Source organism: Monodelphis domestica, chromosome 3, assembly GCF_027887165.1.
Source record: "Monodelphis domestica isolate mMonDom1 chromosome 3, mMonDom1.pri, whole genome shotgun sequence".
NCBI classification, from domain to species: Eukaryota; Metazoa; Chordata; class Mammalia; order Didelphimorphia; family Didelphidae; genus Monodelphis; species Monodelphis domestica.
The window spans coordinates 324,118,318-324,138,191 of NC_077229.1; the positions used below are offsets into that span (position 1 = coordinate 324,118,318).

General features: G+C 38.4%; 1 protein-coding gene and 1 long non-coding RNA gene across 3 annotated transcripts in view; one reads left to right on the forward strand and one right to left on the reverse strand.

Annotated features, from left to right (window-relative positions):
- Nucleotides 1-270: 270 nt before the first annotated feature.
- On the reverse strand, nucleotides 271-19,204 carry LOC130458423 (uncharacterized). The gene is made up of 3 exons (XR_008917749.1): nucleotides 19,082-19,204; nucleotides 3,227-3,269; nucleotides 271-2,306 (listed from the first exon to the last, which is right to left on the reverse strand). It is a non-coding gene; the product is annotated as an uncharacterized LOC130458423 (long non-coding RNA).
- The window catches only part of TERF1 (telomeric repeat binding factor 1), a 43,091-nt gene continuing 42,305 nt past the window's right edge, over nucleotides 19,089-19,874 (forward strand). Inside the window, exon 1 of one of the 2 annotated variants that reach the window (XM_007486972.3) lies at nucleotides 19,089-19,521. In XM_007486972.3, the coding sequence (XP_007487034.1) occupies nucleotides 19,287-19,521 (235 nt within the window). In that variant the 5' untranslated portion in view covers nucleotides 19,089-19,286. The remainder of the gene's footprint in view (nucleotides 19,522-19,874) is intronic. The other variant, XM_007486973.3, reaches the window with a different exon arrangement.

A 19,874-nucleotide genomic window follows, 5' to 3' on the forward strand; every position in this document is an offset into this window, starting at 1 on the left:
ACAATACAGTTTTGATCCTAAGGTAATGGTTTTTTAAAAATTAGGAAAGACATCCAAAATCCTGACAGAGTTCTTTTTATCTTTAAATGATTGGAACTTTGCCAGAATCAATTTACAATGTCTCCACCAGTAAGAAAACAATGATTCACTGGTGGAAGGGTTTAATAGTTTCTATTAGATATTCATATAAGAAAGCAAGATCTGATTCTGGAGAAAATGAGGAAAGAGAATTTTTAAAAAAATTTTATATTTGAAAATTTTTATTTAATTAATTGATTTAGAATATTTTTCCATGGTTACATGATTCATGTTCTTTCCCTCCCCTTCTCTCACCCCCTTCCATAGCCAACGAGCAGTTCCACTGGGTTTTACATGTGTCATTGATCAAGACCTATTTCCATATTATTAATATTTACATTAGGATGTTCATTTAGAGTCTACATCCCCAATCATACCCCCATCAACCCATATGATCAAGCAATTGTTTTTCTTCTGTGTTTCTACTCCCACAGTTCTTTCTATGGATGTGGATAGTGTTCTTTTTCATAGGTCCCTTAGAATTGTCCAGGATCATTGACATTGCTGTATGCCACAGTGTATCGATCTCTGTGTATAAGGTTCTCTTGGTTCTGCTCCTTTCACTCTGCATCAATTCCTGGAGTTGTTCCAGTTCACTTGGAATTCCTCCAGTTCATTATTTTTTAGCACAATAGTATTCCATCACCAACATATACCACAATTTGTTCAGCCATTCCCCAATCGAAGGGCATCCCCTCATTTTCCATTTTTTTGCCACCACAAAGAGTGTAGCTATAAATATTCTTGTACAAGTCTTTTGCCTTATTATCTCTTTGGGGTATTTACTGAGCAGTTGTATGGCTGGATAAAAAGGCAGACCGTCTTTTAAAGCCCTTTGAGCATAGCTCCAAATTGCCCTCCAGAATGGTCGGATCAATTCACAACTCCACCAGCAATGCAATGTCCCAGTTTTGCCACATGCCCTCCAACTTTTATTATTTTCCTTTGCAGTCATGTTAGCCAATCTGCTAGGTGTGAGACCTCAGAATTGTTTTGAATTGCAAGGAAAGGAAATTTTAAAAGGAAAAAAATCTTAATAACCAAATAATATGTACAATATTAGAAAGTAGAACTCATTTATCTACATAGCTAAGTATAAATGCTTTTTTCCATATAAACTTTCTTGGAGCAAACATCTTCCATCCACCTTCACTTCATAGGAATTTTTTTTTTGCTTTGTCTAGTCAGAAACTGTAACAGTTAAAATTTAGGGGAGACTGAGACAGGTAGAAATTAGTTTTTTTCTGCAAGGAGTATTATATTTTATAAGGTTTATTAAAGGTTAAGGATTAAAAGAAAATACAGGATAAGGAAAATGTGCCTAGGCCAGGGAGGCCTAGACAAGACCTCACCTACATTATGGAAAGAGCCACGTCTGCCCCAAAACGGAAGTCCAAAAAGACCTAGAGCTCTTGAATCAGGTTAAATGCCTTCTTGATCTCAGCCCACGTGAGAATTCAAAGCATTCTGGAGAAGTGGAGCAAGGACTTCTGGGGATTGAAGCCCAGAGTTCAAATCTCAATTTTAGAAAACTAAGCAACTATATACTGTCCTGCAGTCTTTCTACCATGTCCTTATTCTCAGACCACCTAACCCACTTGAAACTCAAAGTGGATTCTTGACTCCTTCCAGTTTATATAGATAAGTTTTTCTTATTTACCTGGGATTCTGGCCTTTTTCCTTTTTTATCCTTTTGTTTTCTGTCACTTTAGGCTTTCTTTTACTCTTTCTAGAATCCTTTAATCTATTGTTAGAATATAAGAATGGAATGTTAGAATTAGAATGTGAATTCCTTGAGGGCAAGGCCTTTCTTATTTGCTTTTATGTGCACCCCACGGGGTTAATCCCCAGTGCCAAAGACTTCTGGGGATTGAAGTCTGGGGTTCAAATCTCCATTTTTACATTTCACCGTGTGATCCTTTGGGAAGTAGGACTTCCCCAAAGGATCGTGAAAACATAATCAATTTAAAGATTACAATAATTTGAAGATAAGGGAAAAAAAGAACAAAAACAATAATTGCTGGACACATTGACAAAAAAACAGTTAGGGGGCAGTCCCCTTTGGCATGAAAGTATACATACAAATAAAATGTTCAATCAACTACACCCAAAGTTCATTCTTGATCTTCTTGTGCAGCTTGTGGTCTGGAGGCTTCTTCATGGTGTCTTCTCCAACAATTCAGTTTCTGGATTCAGAGAAGTATCATCTTTCTTGACCTAAAGTCCTTCTTAAAAGGAATGTAAACTTTATGATTTAAATAATAATATTTTTTTACATTTCCCCATGTTGAGGATGATTGAAAAAACACAGGATCACATAGGGACGCATGGCTGAGGTATGAGATATATGAATCAATTGGCAAGAGAAATTAAAAAGGCATCAGAAAAATCCAAAAAAAAAAAGAAAATTACTGGATGAAAATATAGACTATCAAAGTCTTATGTGTAAAAATTCCAAGTAAAGGAAAAATAAATCTATAACAGGTCCTTCAATCAGGGCCCAATTAAAATGATCTAAGCAATTATGCATTTACCCAGTCAGTAGCCAGGACTACAGAAAGGTACCACACTATGAAAGACAGAAAAGGGACCAGATTATAGAAGCCATGTAGGAGCCAAGTTTTGGGGGATACTCATCTGTAAGTATTTTCAGAGTGAGTGTGGACACAAGGAAAGCTTATGTCGTAACAAATGTTAAAGATAGTAACCTCGAGTCTTCACACTAGCTTCAAGACCTTTGCAGTGGCTTGGAAGTGCATCAATCTGTCCTGGATTAGCTTATCTTTGGCCCTATTCAATGGCTCTTGCCCTGGAATCAGTCAGAATTATTAAGCAGAGTCCCATAATTTTTTTAAACAATTAGTGGCATCATTTTTATACTCTCAAGCTTTCCAGGGGCATGCATTAGTATTATAGCAAATGTATTTTAAATTTACATTACTGCAAAATTAAAGAGTTAAAGAAAATCTCTTAATGCTGGTGATATGTGCTTCAAATATAAAAAGGAGAGAAAAAAATAAAAAACTGAAATAGTATATTGCACATGCAAGAAAAATATAATAAAAGAGTTCTAAAAATTAAAATGTAGCTTATAATCATTGACACACTGTGTCAGCCAAGAAAAATATAGAATACAAGGCTTTCTCACCAAAAATGAGATCCATTTCTTCTTCATATCTGGCCGGGATCCACTGTGAGTATGAGCAAATGAATGTTACAAGGTTGTTGTTTTTTTTTATAAAGAACAGTATTACAAATATGTAGATATCAATATCCCCAAAATGCTCAATAGCCCAATTAATTATAATAGCAAACAAACACACTATCATATTTCACATAAGTTGCTGTATAGCATTTTCTTAAAAGTCTATGAACCGATGGATATTTGTCACAATTTTTACAAATGTAGCAATCTTTCAGCCTTGGTAATAAACATATTTTTAAACAAAGTAAAACTGTTGGCTTTAGAACATCATCAAGAAATCTAGAGATCATTCTGGTGGAAGTAAAATGGGCTGAAGAGTTATAAATGAGAGATGCTCCTTTTTTGGAGGCTTTTTTAGGAGTACAAATGCCCTGAGATTAACTGCCCAACTTCCATTCACATTTTGAGAAATGCGGGAAGGTTGGGTTTATAATTGTATTTCACTTCAGCTACTAGAATGGACCTTACCTCGTGGTAGGGGCAGGCAAAAATAACTAGAGATTGTTAAGAAAATTCTAAAAATCATGTCTAAAAAACCCTTAAAATCAATTGAGATATTTAGCACATTAAATTTTCCAAAGGTTGTTATACAATTGTAACCAGTTCTGATGAAGTCCATCTATCCTCTATGTGACAATTGACAAAGTCAAAATTAGAAAAGCTGTTTTCATATATGGGCTTAATTACAATGATATTTGTTCAATATGGTTATAGGGGAAAATAACAGAATATAACAGTAGTTAAAACTCAGTACATTAAAATGATTCAGTGTAACAGAATAGTATTGAATGCAGTAATATATGAACTTAAAAATCACACAGTTAAATCTTAAACAAAACAAACAGTAAAATGCAATAGAATACAGGTATTTTTATAAACTATTGGAGTCTGAAATGCCTTAAAAATATAACCTCCAGTCTCTTTAAAGTTCCTTGGGTTTTTGTCCATTTAGATGCCTATTGTAGGAAGGCAGAGTGGTTTGGGCTAGGCAATGGGGTGACCCATCCAGGGCCACACAGCTGGGAAGTATCTGAGGCCAGATTTCAACTGAGGACCTCTCGTCTCTAGGTCTGCCTCTCAGTCCACTGAGGTACCCAGCTGCCCTCCCATAGTGAGTTTTTGGAATCTCAACAAATGGCAAAGAGTTGCAGGGAAATGAATTTCTCTCCTAAATCTCAAGTGAGATTAATGAAAGAACCAAAAAAGATATCCTTTTAAATTAGTCATGGTTATAAATTCCAGTTTGGAAAAATCTCTTTCCTCTTTCCCTTTTTTCTTCCCCTTCTATGATCTACCCCTGTTTTTTGTTTGTTTGTTTGTTTGTTTGTTTGTTTGTTACCAGCTGGTAGAAGTGAGTCTTAGGCCTGGGGTGATGAGTGAGCTTCTCTGAGGCCAGGGTGGGCAGGGCCAGGACCAGGTGATTGATATTGAATCAAGAAAGTCTGAAGAGGATGGCTGCCAGCAGGAGCTGATCAAGATGGTTTTCTAAAAAAACATCTTGGAGAAATGTGACTTAGAAATCATTATCTAGGCTATCTTTTTTTTTTTAATTTTGAGAAGTTCTCATCCAATCTAGTGTTCTCTAGACTGTTAAGTTTAAAATTTAAGGCCAAACTGTAGCAGGTAAAAATTAGTTCTACTCTAGAAGTATTACATTTTTTAGAGGTTTATTAAAAGTTAAGAATTTAAGAAAGTACAAGTAAGAAAGCACGTGTCTAGGCCCAGAGAACCCATTCACAACCACTCACATCTTGCCTAATACGTCGAGAGCCGCGTGTGCTCCGAAAAAGAAGTAGGAAAGAGAGCTGGTAGGCTTTACAATCAGTTTAAATAGAAATTTTTGATATCGCCCAGTTGAGGATCTCAGCAAGATTACAAAGCATTCTGGGAAGTGGCCAAGGACTTCTGGGGATTGGAGTCCGGGGTTCAAATCTCCATTTTTACATATGGAAAAATATTCTTAATTAATTAAAAAACCAAATCATATACCATTTTTTTTGGGAAAATTTTATTTAATTAGTCAATTTAGAACATTATTGTCTATACTGCCTTTTATCAGGATGTAATTACCTTCCCTCTCTGTTTTGACTAGATCTATTTTTACTTTGGCTTTCTCAGATATCATGATTTCGACTCTTTCCTTCTTTTTCTCAGTTGATGCCCAATAGATTCTGCTCAATCTGCTTACCTTTACCCTATGTGTATCTACCTTCCTCATGTGTGTTTCTTGTAGACAATATATGGTAGGATTTTGGTTTCTAATCCACTCTGTTATTTGCTTCCATTTTATCGGTGAGTTCATTCTATTCGCATTCAGAGTTATGATTATCAGCTGTGTATTTCCCAACATTTTGATTTCCATTCCTAGCACTGCCCTTTCTTCTTTCACTGCTTCCTTCTACACCAGTGTTTTGCTTTTATCAGTCCTACTATTTCCCACCCTTATTTTACTTCCCTTTCTACCCCCCCTTCTTATTTTCTTTACAGTATTTTTAAACTACCTTCCTACTCTTTCCCTCCCTTTGTAAATGATAATTTAGTGTTGTTACCTAAAGTTGAGTATCATGCCCTCTTTCCAGTTTGGTAATCTTATCTGTTAAATATGTCAATTGTTTCTCCATCTTCCCCCATGAGATCATTATTCTCTTCCTCCTTTTCTTTGTTTCCCTTTAAAACATATTAAGCTGTTTTCCACAATTCTTCAAGGTCCATCTCTGGCCATCTTGGGCAATGTGTTCTAAAATAATAGCTAATCACTTTGCAAGAGTTATTGACAAAGACCCTTCTAACTTGCCTTATGCAATTTTCTTTAGATAGGTCAAAATCCAAATATCTACCCCCAAACTTGATTATTCTGTCTATGAATCTGGAGGGCGTCTGTTCCTTATTTTGCTTAATTTTTTCAAATTCGGTCCACTTATCTGTACTGTCTACACTCTCTCATCACTGTTAAGATAGCCTCTCTACAATGGTATAGTTGTAAAAGATCATCAGAGTCATTATAGTCCCATTCGGGATCCTGAGATGGCCAATGTGCTGCATTACGCCCCCGGATTTTGTTGACATGAACAATTATTTTATTTTTCTCACATTCAGTTAAAAAAAGCCTGTAGCAAGTTTTCAATGTCCTTGTAAATGGATTATACTGAAAAAATATGTCTGTCATCTTTTTTGTTACTAGAAAGGGATCTTGTTCATATGTGGGGATATTTTATGTAAATTCATTTATTTCTTGGGGAGTAAATGGTATATTGTCACCACATCCCCGTTCCATCCTATTTCAGGTACTGCTCTTAGAGGAAACAGGCCTCTACTTGAATTTGGTACCTGTGGATCAGTTCAACTAAGATGAGTTTTGTAATATTTGTTGGGAGAGATGGGTAGGATATGAAGAACAGGGGATAAATGGGAGGTTTGTTGCAGGGTATGGAGGAGTTTAAGGAGAGAGAGGGAATATTGCTCGGTGAGACAAAGGAGAGAGATGCCCCCTGCCAAGAGAAAGCAGCAGGAGTTTGATAAGGACTGTTTGTCCTGGAATGACTGAACTGATGTTCAGCTCCCTCTATGACCAGAAAAGATAGTCCACTTATCTGACTGCAAATTCAAATAATATAAAGTTTAATAACCCATAGGGATCAGAGAGATATCAGGAAGGTGGGGAAAGGGAGATCCCTAAATAAGGTTGGAGTCTTCCTCAGCTTTTTGAGCTGAGGCTAGGCCCCACAGGCTATCAGAGGGTTTCTCTCACTCCTGTCTTCTATGCCAGCTTTGTCAATTTCAGAACCTTAGAAGTAGACAGAAAGCAAACAAGAACAGTTCTAACCTTCAGAAGCCTGTGTCTTCAGGATGAACAAAGTAGAGGTACTCTACTCCAGACTGGGCTGAATGAGCTCCTCCCTCCTCCAACACAAGGAAGGAAGTAAAACCCAGCAGGAAGGAAGTGCTAGTCACAAGACTCAACTGCCACTCCCAGTTGCCCCTTCCCCCACCAACTGTCAGTCTAGTTTCCTTTCCACAATTGTCCCCTTTTTTTGTTGTGACCTTCCCAAGGTCACTTATTTATATTAGAGTTACCAGTTAGTTTTAGGGCTTTATAATAAATGTTTAAACAAAACCATTACAAGAAATTTGAATCTTAATGCTAATACTACATACTCTTAATCTATTCCCTACTTATTACAATTATATCTATGTCTCTAATCTAATCTATAAACTAATCCTATGTACAACATATATACATACTCTACTAAATATTTACACTCTATCACTATGTTACTAACCTAACTGTAATATATATATTATTTATAGAGATTATTTACATATAATAAAATACTATACATTCTTCCACATCCTGATGTCAGTCAAATAGAAATATCTTTTGATCTTTCTATTTGCCTAAGACCTTATGGAACTAACTATATACATATTTACATTTTGCATAAATACAACTTCAGACACTTGTTTATACAAACAAGGTCTCTCAATATGTCAGTTTTTGATTTTGTGTTTTGTGTCTAATAGTGTTGTGTTGAATTAATACTTATCAAGATTCTTCAGATTTCCACTTCTCATGTTGACATGATAGAACTCTTCTTTCTTCCAAGTTATGTAGTGATACATGCTATTTCCCTAATATGTGAAATTACTTTTGTTTTATTATTTCAAAACACTCAGTCTTACATATAAGTCTCATTTTCTCTCTGTCCTCTTCTTATATAAACAAATTTACAAAGTTCAAAGTCTTAGCTGTCCTTTTCAGCTTTTTTTTTTTTTCTTGATGCTTTTCCTCTGGGCTGGTGTAAAATCTTTTCCTCTGGGATGCTTTTCCTCTGGGTTGCTTTTCCTCTGGGCTGGGAAGTTGTCTTGAATATTATGTGTCACTATTACTTCTTTGTGGTGTATTTTTATGTTAATCAGTTTTTTTTTCATTTCTCAGCACTATCTTTTGTCTAATTATCTTTTATGTCTGTTACAGTGGTGTTGAATTTTTTCTGGTTTTACATGGGAACAGTGAAACCATGAGTCTTTCCCTGCAACTTTTATAGCTGTTGGGGTAGTAAGCAATATTTCATGTGGTCCAGTCCATTTTATGTCTGTAGCCAATTTTCTATTGAAAATGTTTTAAGTATACTATTGTAATGATTAAAATAGTGGAGTCATAAATTGTGGCAGATAAAAGAGTGTTTGGCTTAAATTGTGACTGCAGAAAATATGGTTTCAAGACAGTGTCTTGTTTTAAATCAAATATAAGGTGGTCGCCAGGGAAAAATTCCCAAATATTAAATATACCCAAGTCAGCTGGGTTTTATAGAGATTGTAATTAACATAAATGAGGAATTAAAGAAAGGGAGAGAGAGAGAAAAAGGAAATAATGAGAAAAGGGCTAGACCAGCCTAGGCCAGCATGAGCCAGCATGAGCCAGCTTAGGCTGAAAACCCTAAGAGAGAGATCAGTCAGTCTTTTATCAACTCACCACAAGATTTGTCCAAGCAAGATTTTAGTGTTCAGAGAGACACCAGTTCAGCTTCAGCTAGCTCAATCAAGTTCAGCCATCAAGCCCTTCAAGGCAGCTTTGGCCAGCTGCCTCCTCCAAAGCAGCTTTTCCCAGCTGAATCCCCAGAGACCTCTTTTTGACCTCCTTTTAAAGGGAAGATTTTCCTATGTCACCTCCCCTAAGTTCTCACATCTACCAATCACAGTAGACTCTCCAAAGGACAGACCATTCTGAATTCACATGTGAGTAGACTAAACTTTTGAGTAATTCACACCTGAGTAGACAAAAATTTCTGAGTAAGTTCTCACCTCTTTGTCCCTTGTAAGTTTACAAGTTGCCTGACCTTTATAGGTACTTAGCACCCTTTTGTATTAGATCTAAAAATAGGCACAGCTTAAGAACTTTTGTCTTACTATAAGTATGGGTTAAGTATTTTTCATTGTTCAGTAAAGAGTTTACAACTTTATCTTCCCCTAAAGTATGCTTAAGTATGGGTAGAGTAGAGGTCTCACATTCCTGATCTAAGTCTCTTCATTGTTTAAAATGGGGAATGGTCTTAACCAAGTGTTCTGAAGTAGGGTCTGAGAATTTTTAAGGTTCACACTATGTCTCCTGGTTTGATGTTGTGCAAATTGTAATTCAGGGGTACTGTTTGTTGTATAAAGCCCGTTTCCTGCAACTCTGCTATTCTTGTTTGTAAAGCTTGTATATATTTTGTTAATTGACATTCTCCACATATCATTGCAATGTAAGCTGGTTTACAAGTCCTTCCTTGCCAAATTGTGTGTCCATATAGCATCTCAAATGAAGAGATGTGCAAATCTCCACTGGGTCATGTTCTATGATGGAACAGAACTAATGGCAGACTGCCTGTCCATTTTTGGTGTGTTTCTGCACAAAATTTCCCTATCAATGTTATAATGTCTTTATTTAATCTCTCCACTTGCCCTGAACTTTGGGGATGATATGCTGTATGGTATGTTGCTTGTATTCCTAGATTTTTATAAATTTCATTTAATATTGATTGAGTAAAGTGACTTCCAGGGTCTGAGTCAAATTTTGAGGGAATCCCAAATCTAGTATGATTTCTTTTAATAGGATTTTGACCACAAATGCTGCATTGTTCTTTTTGGCAGGAAAAACTTCTGGCCATCTAGTCAGTCTGTCTATGATGACAAGGATCTATCTGTATGCATTCAAATGGAGTATATGCTAAGAGACAACCTCCTAACCCTTTGGTCCTATAAACTCCCTGATTGAACTGCATACAAATTTTACATTTTTGACAAACTCTTATGGCATATGAGTATATTCCTGGTGCAGTGCAAAATCGTCTCACTGTATTGTTCACGGCTTGGGTTCAACAGTGTCCTTGTGTAAAAAATATACTCGAATACAGGACTACAAGCCCCACGAGCCTTTGCTCCACTTCCCCAGAATGCCTTGTAATCTCACCTGGGCCGAGATCGAGAAGGTATTTAAGCTGATTCAAAGGCTTTTGAGGGGTCTCTCTCTCTTGGCTCTTTTTGGACTTCCGTTTTGGAGCAGGCGGTCTCTTGCGTGATGTGAGGTTATTTTGTATAGGCCTCTGGCCTAGGCACATGTTTCTTACTTGTATATTCTTTAATCTTTAATCTTTAATAAACCTCTAAAAAATATAATACTCCTTGCAGAGAGAAACTAATTTCTACCTGCCTCAGTCTCCCCATCTCCCCTAAATTTTAATCTTTACAGTTGTGCATGTATTGCATTGCACACAAGATAAAATAAAGTTTTAGGCAGAATGGGCTTGCCTAGTTTCAAAAACCATATTCCTCTTATTTGTTTTGCCCCTAAGTTCTTTATCCATGATTGAATTTCCTGTTCATTATAGGCATCAGTTAGATTGTCCTGTTCAACTATTGCAAAATTCAATACATGTAAAGGTCCTTCTCTAGCTCCAAATTTTGTTATAATGTCAGCTCTATGGTTTCCCAAGGACACATGATCATTAGCCCCTGTGTGTGATCTACGGTGGATTATTGCCACTTCCTTGGGAAGTTGTATAGCCTCAAGAAGTTGCAATATTACTTTGGCATATGTGATCTCTTTGCCTGCACTTGTCAAAAATCCTCTATGCTTCCAAATATCTGCTGTGGCATGAATTACTGAAAATGCGGTACTGGGAATCTGTATAAATATTGACCCATTTATCTTTACCGATTTGCAAAGCATTTAATAAAGCAACTAGCTCTGCCCCTTGAGCACTAACGTGCTTCTGTAAGGACACATACCATAATGTCTCTGTTTGTGTTAGCTGGAAGTCAGCTGGAAATTTATGGTGATTTAATTGATATAGTGGAAAGAAATTAAGAAGAAGAAGGAAAAGGGTGTAGGATTTCTCCTACCTGGCTAGTGTCAGGAGGAAGACCAGAGGCTCTAGGAAGATAAGGTTTTGAAGGACAAGGAGGAAAGTATCAGCCTGAACTCCAAAGGGCTCAGCCAAGATGCCTGAACCTCAATCAGCTCAAGAGCAAACTCATTGCCAAACCCAGACAATAGCTACCACCATGCCAAGATGTCGGAGTGCTTAGCACACTGCCAACCAGAGTCGCCTCTCCGGGGAAAAAGGGAGAGAGAACAAGTGATGTGCCTTATATAGACAGTTTTACTTCACTTTCCTGCATCTCATCTGTATCAATAATAGCTTAGCTTGACTTAGGACAGCCCAGGGGTCTGTCTGCTTTTTCTGCACATGTCTGTTGAAGGCCATTTCCTCAGATAATTAAATCTTTGAGTATGGTGCAGGCATACTGACCTTATAAAACTGAGTAGGGTGGAGAAATGTATAGTTCCAAAGACTTGATTCTGTTAATCCAAGTATCTCCATTGTTACTAATCAGGAAATAGCTAAATCAGATCTTCTAAAGTACGGCCTAAGTAGGGTGGAGTATTTTTAAAATTCACACCTTGTATTGCTTCCCTCCCCACCATTCCATTTGTTTCCCTTCTACTTCTCTATAGGGCACAAATTGATTCTCTGCCCCAATGAATTTGATTGTTCTTCCCTCTTTGAGTCAATTTCAATGCATGTAAGAATTAAGTATTTACTATCTTGAACCTCTTTACCCTTCCAATGTATTGGTGTTCTCCCCCATTTTTGCCATGCACTTCTTTATGACTTATAAATTTATCCCATTTTGCTTCTTTTCCTATTTCTATCAGTATAAACCTCTTTTTTTACCTCCAGTTTATATATATGTGTATTGGGTCCCTTATATAACTTATTGGATCCCTTTTAAAAAGATTTTTTGTTTTGTTGTTGTTGTTGTTTTTTCCTTTTTTTAATTACCTTTTGGTGATTCTCTTAAGTTCTATGTTTGGGCATCAAATTTTCTCTTTAGGTCTGGTCTTTTCTTTACAAATGTTTGGAAATCTTCTATTTTATTGAATGACCATACTTTTCCTTGTATGAATATAGTCAGTTTTGCTGGGTAGTGTGAATTTCAAAACTATTCCACCCTATTCAGACCATTCTTTAGAAGATCTGATTTAGCTATTTCCTGATCAATAACAATAGAGATACTTGGAATAACAGAATCAGGTCTTGGAAACTACATTCTCCACCCTACTCAGTGTAACAAGATTAGGAAGGGCTACAGCAAACTCAAGATTTAATTATTTGAGGATATGGCCTTCAACAGACATGTGTAAAAAAAGGACAGACCTCTGGGTGGTCCTAGGTCAAGCTAGAGCCATCATTGGCACATGTGAGACGCAGGAAGTGAGGTAGAGAACAGCCTCTGGAGTTCTCGGAACTTCCTGGGAGGAGGGATAGAGTTTAGTTGGAGGCTGGTGCTTGAGGTTGGAGGAGTCCCGCAGAATGCTTTCCTTCAGATTGGTCAGTGAGTGAGTGATAAGAACTGATCCCTTTCCCTGCCTTGGCTATCCAAGGCCTTAATGCCTGCTTTGCCTCAGCATAAGCCAGAGTGGTTCTGAGTTAAACTTCTTTCCTTCTCTCCCTATTTCCTTCTCTCTCTCTCTCTCTTTCTCTCTCTCTCTCTCTCTCTCTCTCTCTCTCTCTCTCTCTCTCTCTCTCTCTCTCTCTCTCTCTCTCTCTCTCTCTCTCTCTCTCTCTCTCTCTCTCTCTCTCTCTCCCCCCCACCCTTCTAAATTTTTCTTCCTCCTGTTGTAATTAAAACATCATAAAAATTTGGCTGCTGACTTGAGTGTTTCATTTAGGAATTACATATGTGAATTCCTTGGAGACCTTAAATTTATAGATATAGATATAGATATAGATATAGATATAGATAGATAGATAGATAGATAGATAGATAGATAGATAGATAGAGATAGGTGGATAGATATATCAGTCTTTTAAAGTGATTTCAATATCACAGAATGTTATGTTAGAGAGGGAAGATATTGACAAGAATGACAATTGGTGGAGGGAGAGGCAACTGGGAGTGGCAGTTGGTCTTGTGATGAGCACTCACTTCCTGGCCCGGGTACTTCCTTCCTGGCCCTGGAAAGAGAAGAGTCTTTCTCCCTGTCTATGGATAGAAGTGACTCTATTCCTGAATTTCCCAACTATGTGCTCTCCCTGGATTCCTGTGATCATGTCATCGACAAAAGGACTTAAGAGAAGCAGTTTGAACTGTAAGGCCAGTCTTTAGGGGCATCAGCCCAAAGAGACAGGCCCACCAGCTCTGAAAGTCAGAACTTTCTTCCTCTCGCTGTCTACTGTTAAGACTTTTGAAATTAAGAAAGCTAGCACAGATATAGCATAGACAGGAATAAGAGAAACCCTCCACCAGCCTTTGAGGCCTGGCCTCAGCTCAAAAGCTGAGAGAGCCTCAAACCTCATCTAGGGACCTCCCTCTTCCCTCTTCCCTGATACCCTCCCAATCTACCTTGTTATTAAAATTTATCTTTATTGGATATCACAGACCAATAAGAGGGCTAACATTTCAGGGGACACAGAGGGAGCTGAACCTCAGGACAACTATTCAACTATAAACTGTCCTTATTGGACCCCTGCTGGGTGACTAAGTCTGGGGGGAGGCTTGTCCCTCAGGAGGGTCCATGCTTACCTTCTCTGGGGTATCTGCAACATCAATCAATAGAGAAGACATCTCCCAGGCTATCATAAGTGGCCCATTTCTCAGGAACCCCAGTTTTCAAAAATAGCCTCTTGGCAGGGGGCATCTCCCTCCTTTTACCTCATCAGCAGCCATATTCCCTCTCTCCTTTCAACTCCTCCATTCTCTGCACTAAACCTTCTGTATTTCCTGTTCTTCATATCCCACCAATTTTCACCATAAAAATAACAGTACCCTGGAAGTGCTATGTTTTTGATTGGTGAAGAATGGTTCACGGAGGTCTGAACTTTGCCTCCATATATGCTTTAAAAAAATTATTTCTTCCTGATCAGTCCTGAATCTTTTTGTCTATCTATATTCTAACCAAACAAGTCTTAACCTTATCTGTGAACCCTTTATAGGACATACCATACCCTTATAACACCTATTAGGTGTATAATTTTATGTTGCTTTTCATTTATTATTCATTTAATCTTTTTTTACAAGGTTATTTTTCACCCTCTCTTAAAAAGTTCTATGGAAGAAATCATATCTTATATGTATTTCATTCTATCACAGCTAATATCTATCAGTGTTCAACATGGTTTTAATGAATACAAGGTTTTGATTGGAGGAATATAATCATCTTCTCTATACATGTTCATGACACTGTTCTATCCTGGTTTTCCCCTTACCTATTTTATTCTCTATCTCCTTTCCTCAATCATCTAGGTCAATCCTATTAATTGTGAGTATCCCCCAAGATTTATTTCTGGGATTTCTCCCTCTTTATTATTTCACTTGGTGATCTCATCAGCTCCTAAAGATTAATTGTCATCTCTATGAAGATGACTCTCAGAATTACTTGTCTCTTTCTAGCCTCTCCCCTGGTTTCCAGTGTTCAATTTGCCTCACTGGACATCTCAAACTGGATTGTGTTCACCAAATTAAATTTGACATATGTATAAATGGATATTTTGAACCTTTGGACTTCATTCCAAAAGAAGTCCTAGTAGTTCCCAAAATTCCCTATAATCTCTCCTACGTCTCCACATTGACAAGATCATGTTATTGGTATTTAACTGGCAGTAACACCTCCCATGTCCCCTGTTCTTGCATGATGCAGTAATTATGGTGCTAAGTTAAGCGTGGGGATTTTAAATGGGCTAATCATTCATGGGCATGTGGTTTTTATTTTGTTTCCTCCTTATTCCTTAATTTCTAATGATCCTTAATAAACCTCATTAAATATAATATTTTTATTAGAGATATAAATTTAATTTTTACACTTGTCCAATGCTGAATTTATCGCTCCCCCTAAATTCTCCCTATTCTTAACTTTCTTAATATCTTAGAGGCTAAAACCATAAACAAATTAGGGGAACATAGAAAAGTTTGCTTGTTAAGACTTATGGATAAGGGAAGAATTTATGACCATATAAGACAGAACATTATAAAAAATGAAGTGGATAATTTGATTATGTTAAATTAAAAAGGTCTTGTACAAACAAAAAATTTTTTTTTCAAATATAGAGAACTAAGTCAAATCTACAAGAATAGAAAGTATTCCCCAATTGAAAAATAGTCAATTGATATGAACAGGCAGTTCTCAAGGGAGGAAATTAGAACTATCTATAATCATATTAATAATGCTCCATATCACTTTTGGTTAAAGAAATGTAAAATAACTCTGAGATATCACCTCATACTGGCTGGCATGGGCATTGTACCCCTAGAAACTCAGGCAAACTATTATCAAGGAAATTCCTTTGTTCCCTTACACCTCTGACTCCCAACCCAAAACATTTGACCCTGAGAGGATTATCCTCCTTTGATTGTCCCACTGATTTGAAGTGGAGAAAGAGACACACCTCATGGATCTGTCCTCCAAATCAGGAGAATCACCCCCCCCCCCCCAGCCTTTGGGCAAACCTCCTCCCCAACCCCTTGCCCCAGAGTCTACTGCTATAAAAGAATATAAAAACCCCAGAATTGAGGCATTCTGGGAGCAACTCTACGAGTTGCTCCACTCATGCTGTCTTGCTGTCCTCCCAAGGAGCAGCTTTTCCACCCATGCTGTTCCACCTAGGAGACAGGCTTCCACCTATGCTGCCTCCTGGTCAAATTCAACATTACTTTCCAAATCAATAAATTTCTCTTTTTATTTTTAAGCTGTTTCAGAGTCTTGCAGCCTTGTAAAAGGTACCCTTCCCGAACTCCAAGGGCTCACTTCTGAACCCCACAACAATACCTATCAGATTTACTAACATAGCCAAAAAAGAAAAATGATAAATTTTGGAGAGGATGTGGGAAAATTGGGATACAAATCACTTTCGTGGAACTGACAACCATTCTGGAGATAAATATGGAACCAGGCTCAAAGGGCCATAAATCTATGCATACCCGTAGACTCTGGTCTGTATTTCAAAGAATCCAAAGGTAAGAGGAAAAACACACCTATACCAAAATATTTTTGGCAGCTTTTTTACAAGTGGCAAAGAATTAGAAACTGAGGGGTAGTGCATCACTTGGAGAATGCATGAATAATTTGTATTTCATGGTTGTAATGGAATACTATTGAGCAATAAGAAATAATGCACAGGAGTTCAGAAAACATGAAAAGATTTATATGGACTGATGGAAAGTGAAGTGAGCAAACCAGGAGAACTGTATATACAGTAAGCGAAATATTATACAATGATCAATTGTGAAGGACCAAACCATTATAAGCAAAGCAAGTTTCCAAGATAACCACAAGGTGTTGTGGGGGTGTCAGAGGTGAAAAGGTACCCTTTTCAAGAATGCAAGAATTTGAAACTTAGCTTAAAAACCAATGTTGAATTTGGCCAGGAGGGCAGCATAGGTGGAAACCTGCTTCCTAGATGGAACAGCATGGGTGGAAAGCTGCTCCTTGGGAGGACAGCATGGATGGAAAAACTGTCCTCCCAGATACCATCAATTGTGGGGATTTTATATTCTTTACAATGGTGAGGACATGACTCTGGAGCAAGGGGTTTGAAGGGGGGAGGTTTGCCCGAAGGCATGGGGGTGGTTCTAGTGATTTGGAGGACTCATGGGTGAGGTGTGTCTCTTTGTCCATCAAAAATCAATGGAACAATAAAAGGAGGGTGATTCTCAATATTTTGGATTTTGGTCAGATATTTTGGGTTGGGGGTCATGAGGGCCTAAAGGAGCAGAGGAATTTCCCTGATAATAGTTTGTCTGAGTTTCTGGGGGTACAAAGCCCATGCCAAAGAGACTCATGATGAAAATACTATCCACAGACAAAAAAGGAACTGTTGGAATCTGAGTGTAGATTAAAGCATACCATATTCCATTTAATTTCCTTTATGAGATTTTTATTTTATGTATGATATGTGTCTCCTATCACTACATGAGCAATATGAAAACACATACTATATGAAAGTCCTGGTATAACATATCAAATTATTAACTGCATGGGGATGGTGAGGGAGGGAAGAAGAAAATCTGCATCCTAAAATGTCAGAAAAAATTGTCAAAAATTATTTCTATTTGCAATTGAAATAATTAAAACCTAAATATATTATATACATATATATAATATATTTAAAGGCTACTATTAACCTTCCAGTCACCCAGATTTATAACCTAGGGGCCATCCCCATACCTGAACCTTTTCAATGAACTTCTCTGATGGTTATCCTCTCTCAAGTCTCTTTTTACTGTAGTCCATCTTCAACATAGCTATTAAAATGATCTTTCTAAAGTTCAGGTCTCAGCATATCACACATGCCCCTATTCAGTAAACTCTAATGACACCCTATTACCTCCAAAATAAAATATAAAACCCTCTTTTGGGCTTTTAAAGTACTTTATAACCTGACCCCTTCCTACCTTTCCAGGCTTCTTACACCTTACTCCCTTCCATATTCTTTGTAATCCAATGACACTAGCCTCCTTGCTATTTCTTTCTTTCTTTTTTTTTAAACCCTTACCTTCCATCTTGGATTGGCTCCAAGGCAGAAGAGTGGTAAGGGCTAGGCAATGGGGGTCAAGTGACTTGCCCAAGGTCACACAGTTGGGAAGTGTCTGAGGCCAAATTTGAACCTAGGACCCCCATCTCTAGGACTGGTTCTCAATCCACTGAGCCACCCAGCTGCACCCCCTTGCTATTTCTTAAACAAGACTGTCCTTCTCCCAGCTTGGGACGTTTTCACTGATTGCTTCATTCCCGGAATGCTCTTTCTTCTCAGCTATGCCTCCTGGTTTCCCTGCCTACTTTCAAATCCCATCTCGTTCTTTCTTCCTTTTCCTACTTCTTTCCCTTCATTCCTTTATCTTTTCCCTCCTTCTTTCCTCCCTACTCCTTCCTTCCTTCCTTTTTTTCTTTTTCTCACACAGACCAAACATTATTTTCTTTAAAATGTGGACATCTACCTAATACCAGCTTCTATACAATCTCCCTGTCTTCTATCCCAGACTCTTACTAGCTGTAATCCCAGTCGAGTAAAAACTTCTTTGAGTATAGGTTCAGGCTCATTGGTCTCTAAGTACACATTTCTGCTGGAAATCCAGGATCCTTTATCTAGTAATGTGGATGGGTGGGGAGCTGGGATCACTTATAAGAATGTTATTGTACTTGTAGTTGCCTAGCTAATTTGTGGTAAATATTTGGATGGAAAATGATGGAGTCTTTTATTTATACTTAAAACAACAAACCCCTGAGGTGAGGGTGAGAGGACTGAGTGCTAGGCCTGGAGACCAGAGGTCCTAGGTTCAAATCTGGCCTCAGACACGCTTTGTGACTGGGAAAGCCACTTAAACCCCTTCTGCCTAGCTATTTCCGCTCTTCTATACTGGAAGCAACACTTAGCCTTTAATCTAAGGCGAAACGTAAGGGTTTAAAAAATAAAATAAAATCCTGGAGCGCGGAGGTACAAAGATGTACCTGCACCCATTGAGACCTGACAGGCTGTCTCACTGGTTCGAGCTGTACCAGAAAATTAATTAGCAAAGTCAGACTTCCGACCGGTGTCTTTTCCTATAACCAGGCAAAGAAATAGTAATAACAAAGCACTGTAGACTGCAAGTAATTCTGTTTTCGATGCCTCATTTCTCCGATTTTATCGTAGTTGTTATCCTAGCATTGTCATCTTTTGTAAAAAGTCCAACCAACCAAGAAGATGAAGAAAAAGAATCAATTTTTCCTTTGCAGCAGAGAAGGCACGTCGCATGCGCGTCAGAATGATAGAAACAAACCTTAGCCAATCAGAAGCCGTCTCTTATCTGGTTCCGCGTTTTGATTGGTTGCTGGAGTTCACTGGCGGGAGGAACCATATAAGAAGAGGTGGGCTGTCCTTTCTCCCGTTGATCTGCTCGCTTCCCTCCAACCTTTTTCAAATAGCTGAGGAGAGAAACTTGGACAGAGTTGCTTCTGGGCACCTAGATAGTGGAAGTCGAAGCCATGGCAATGAAATCATCGCGGGAGCGGGAATATATCCGGGCTTTGAAGCGGCAGTTCATCTCTTTCGAGGAAGGGGAGGAGGAGGAGGAGGAAGAGCCAGCGCCCTACACGGTGGATCCTGCCGCAGACTCCCTGGCCTGCGGCTGGATGCTGGATTTCTTCTGCCTTAACCTCTGCCAGGCCTTCTGCGAAGACGATATCGAAGAGTTCAAGCGCAACCGCAACATTGCGGAGGGTGAGAGCTGAGCCTAGGGGGGTGGAGACCGGGAACTTCCGATACCTGGGGTTCGGGGACACGGTTCAGACTTCCTTCCTTGGCGCCTGTCACTGCGGCAGAGCTGGGGAATTTTCCCGCAGTGAGGGCGTGGCCAAGGGGCGGGGAAGGGTGGGGGGTGGGGAGGATATTGCTTCATTGATTCTTTCCCTACTTCCCCACAGAACTCCTGTCTCCGGGCTAGGGATGTGGTGAGTGCTAATGAATTGTGGGGGTGGCTTTCCATACCTTGGGGCTGCTCCCTCGGGCTTCTTCGTCCTCCTCTCTGGATCTACCTAGTCTTTTGTTTTTATCCTGGGCTAACAATGGTGCCT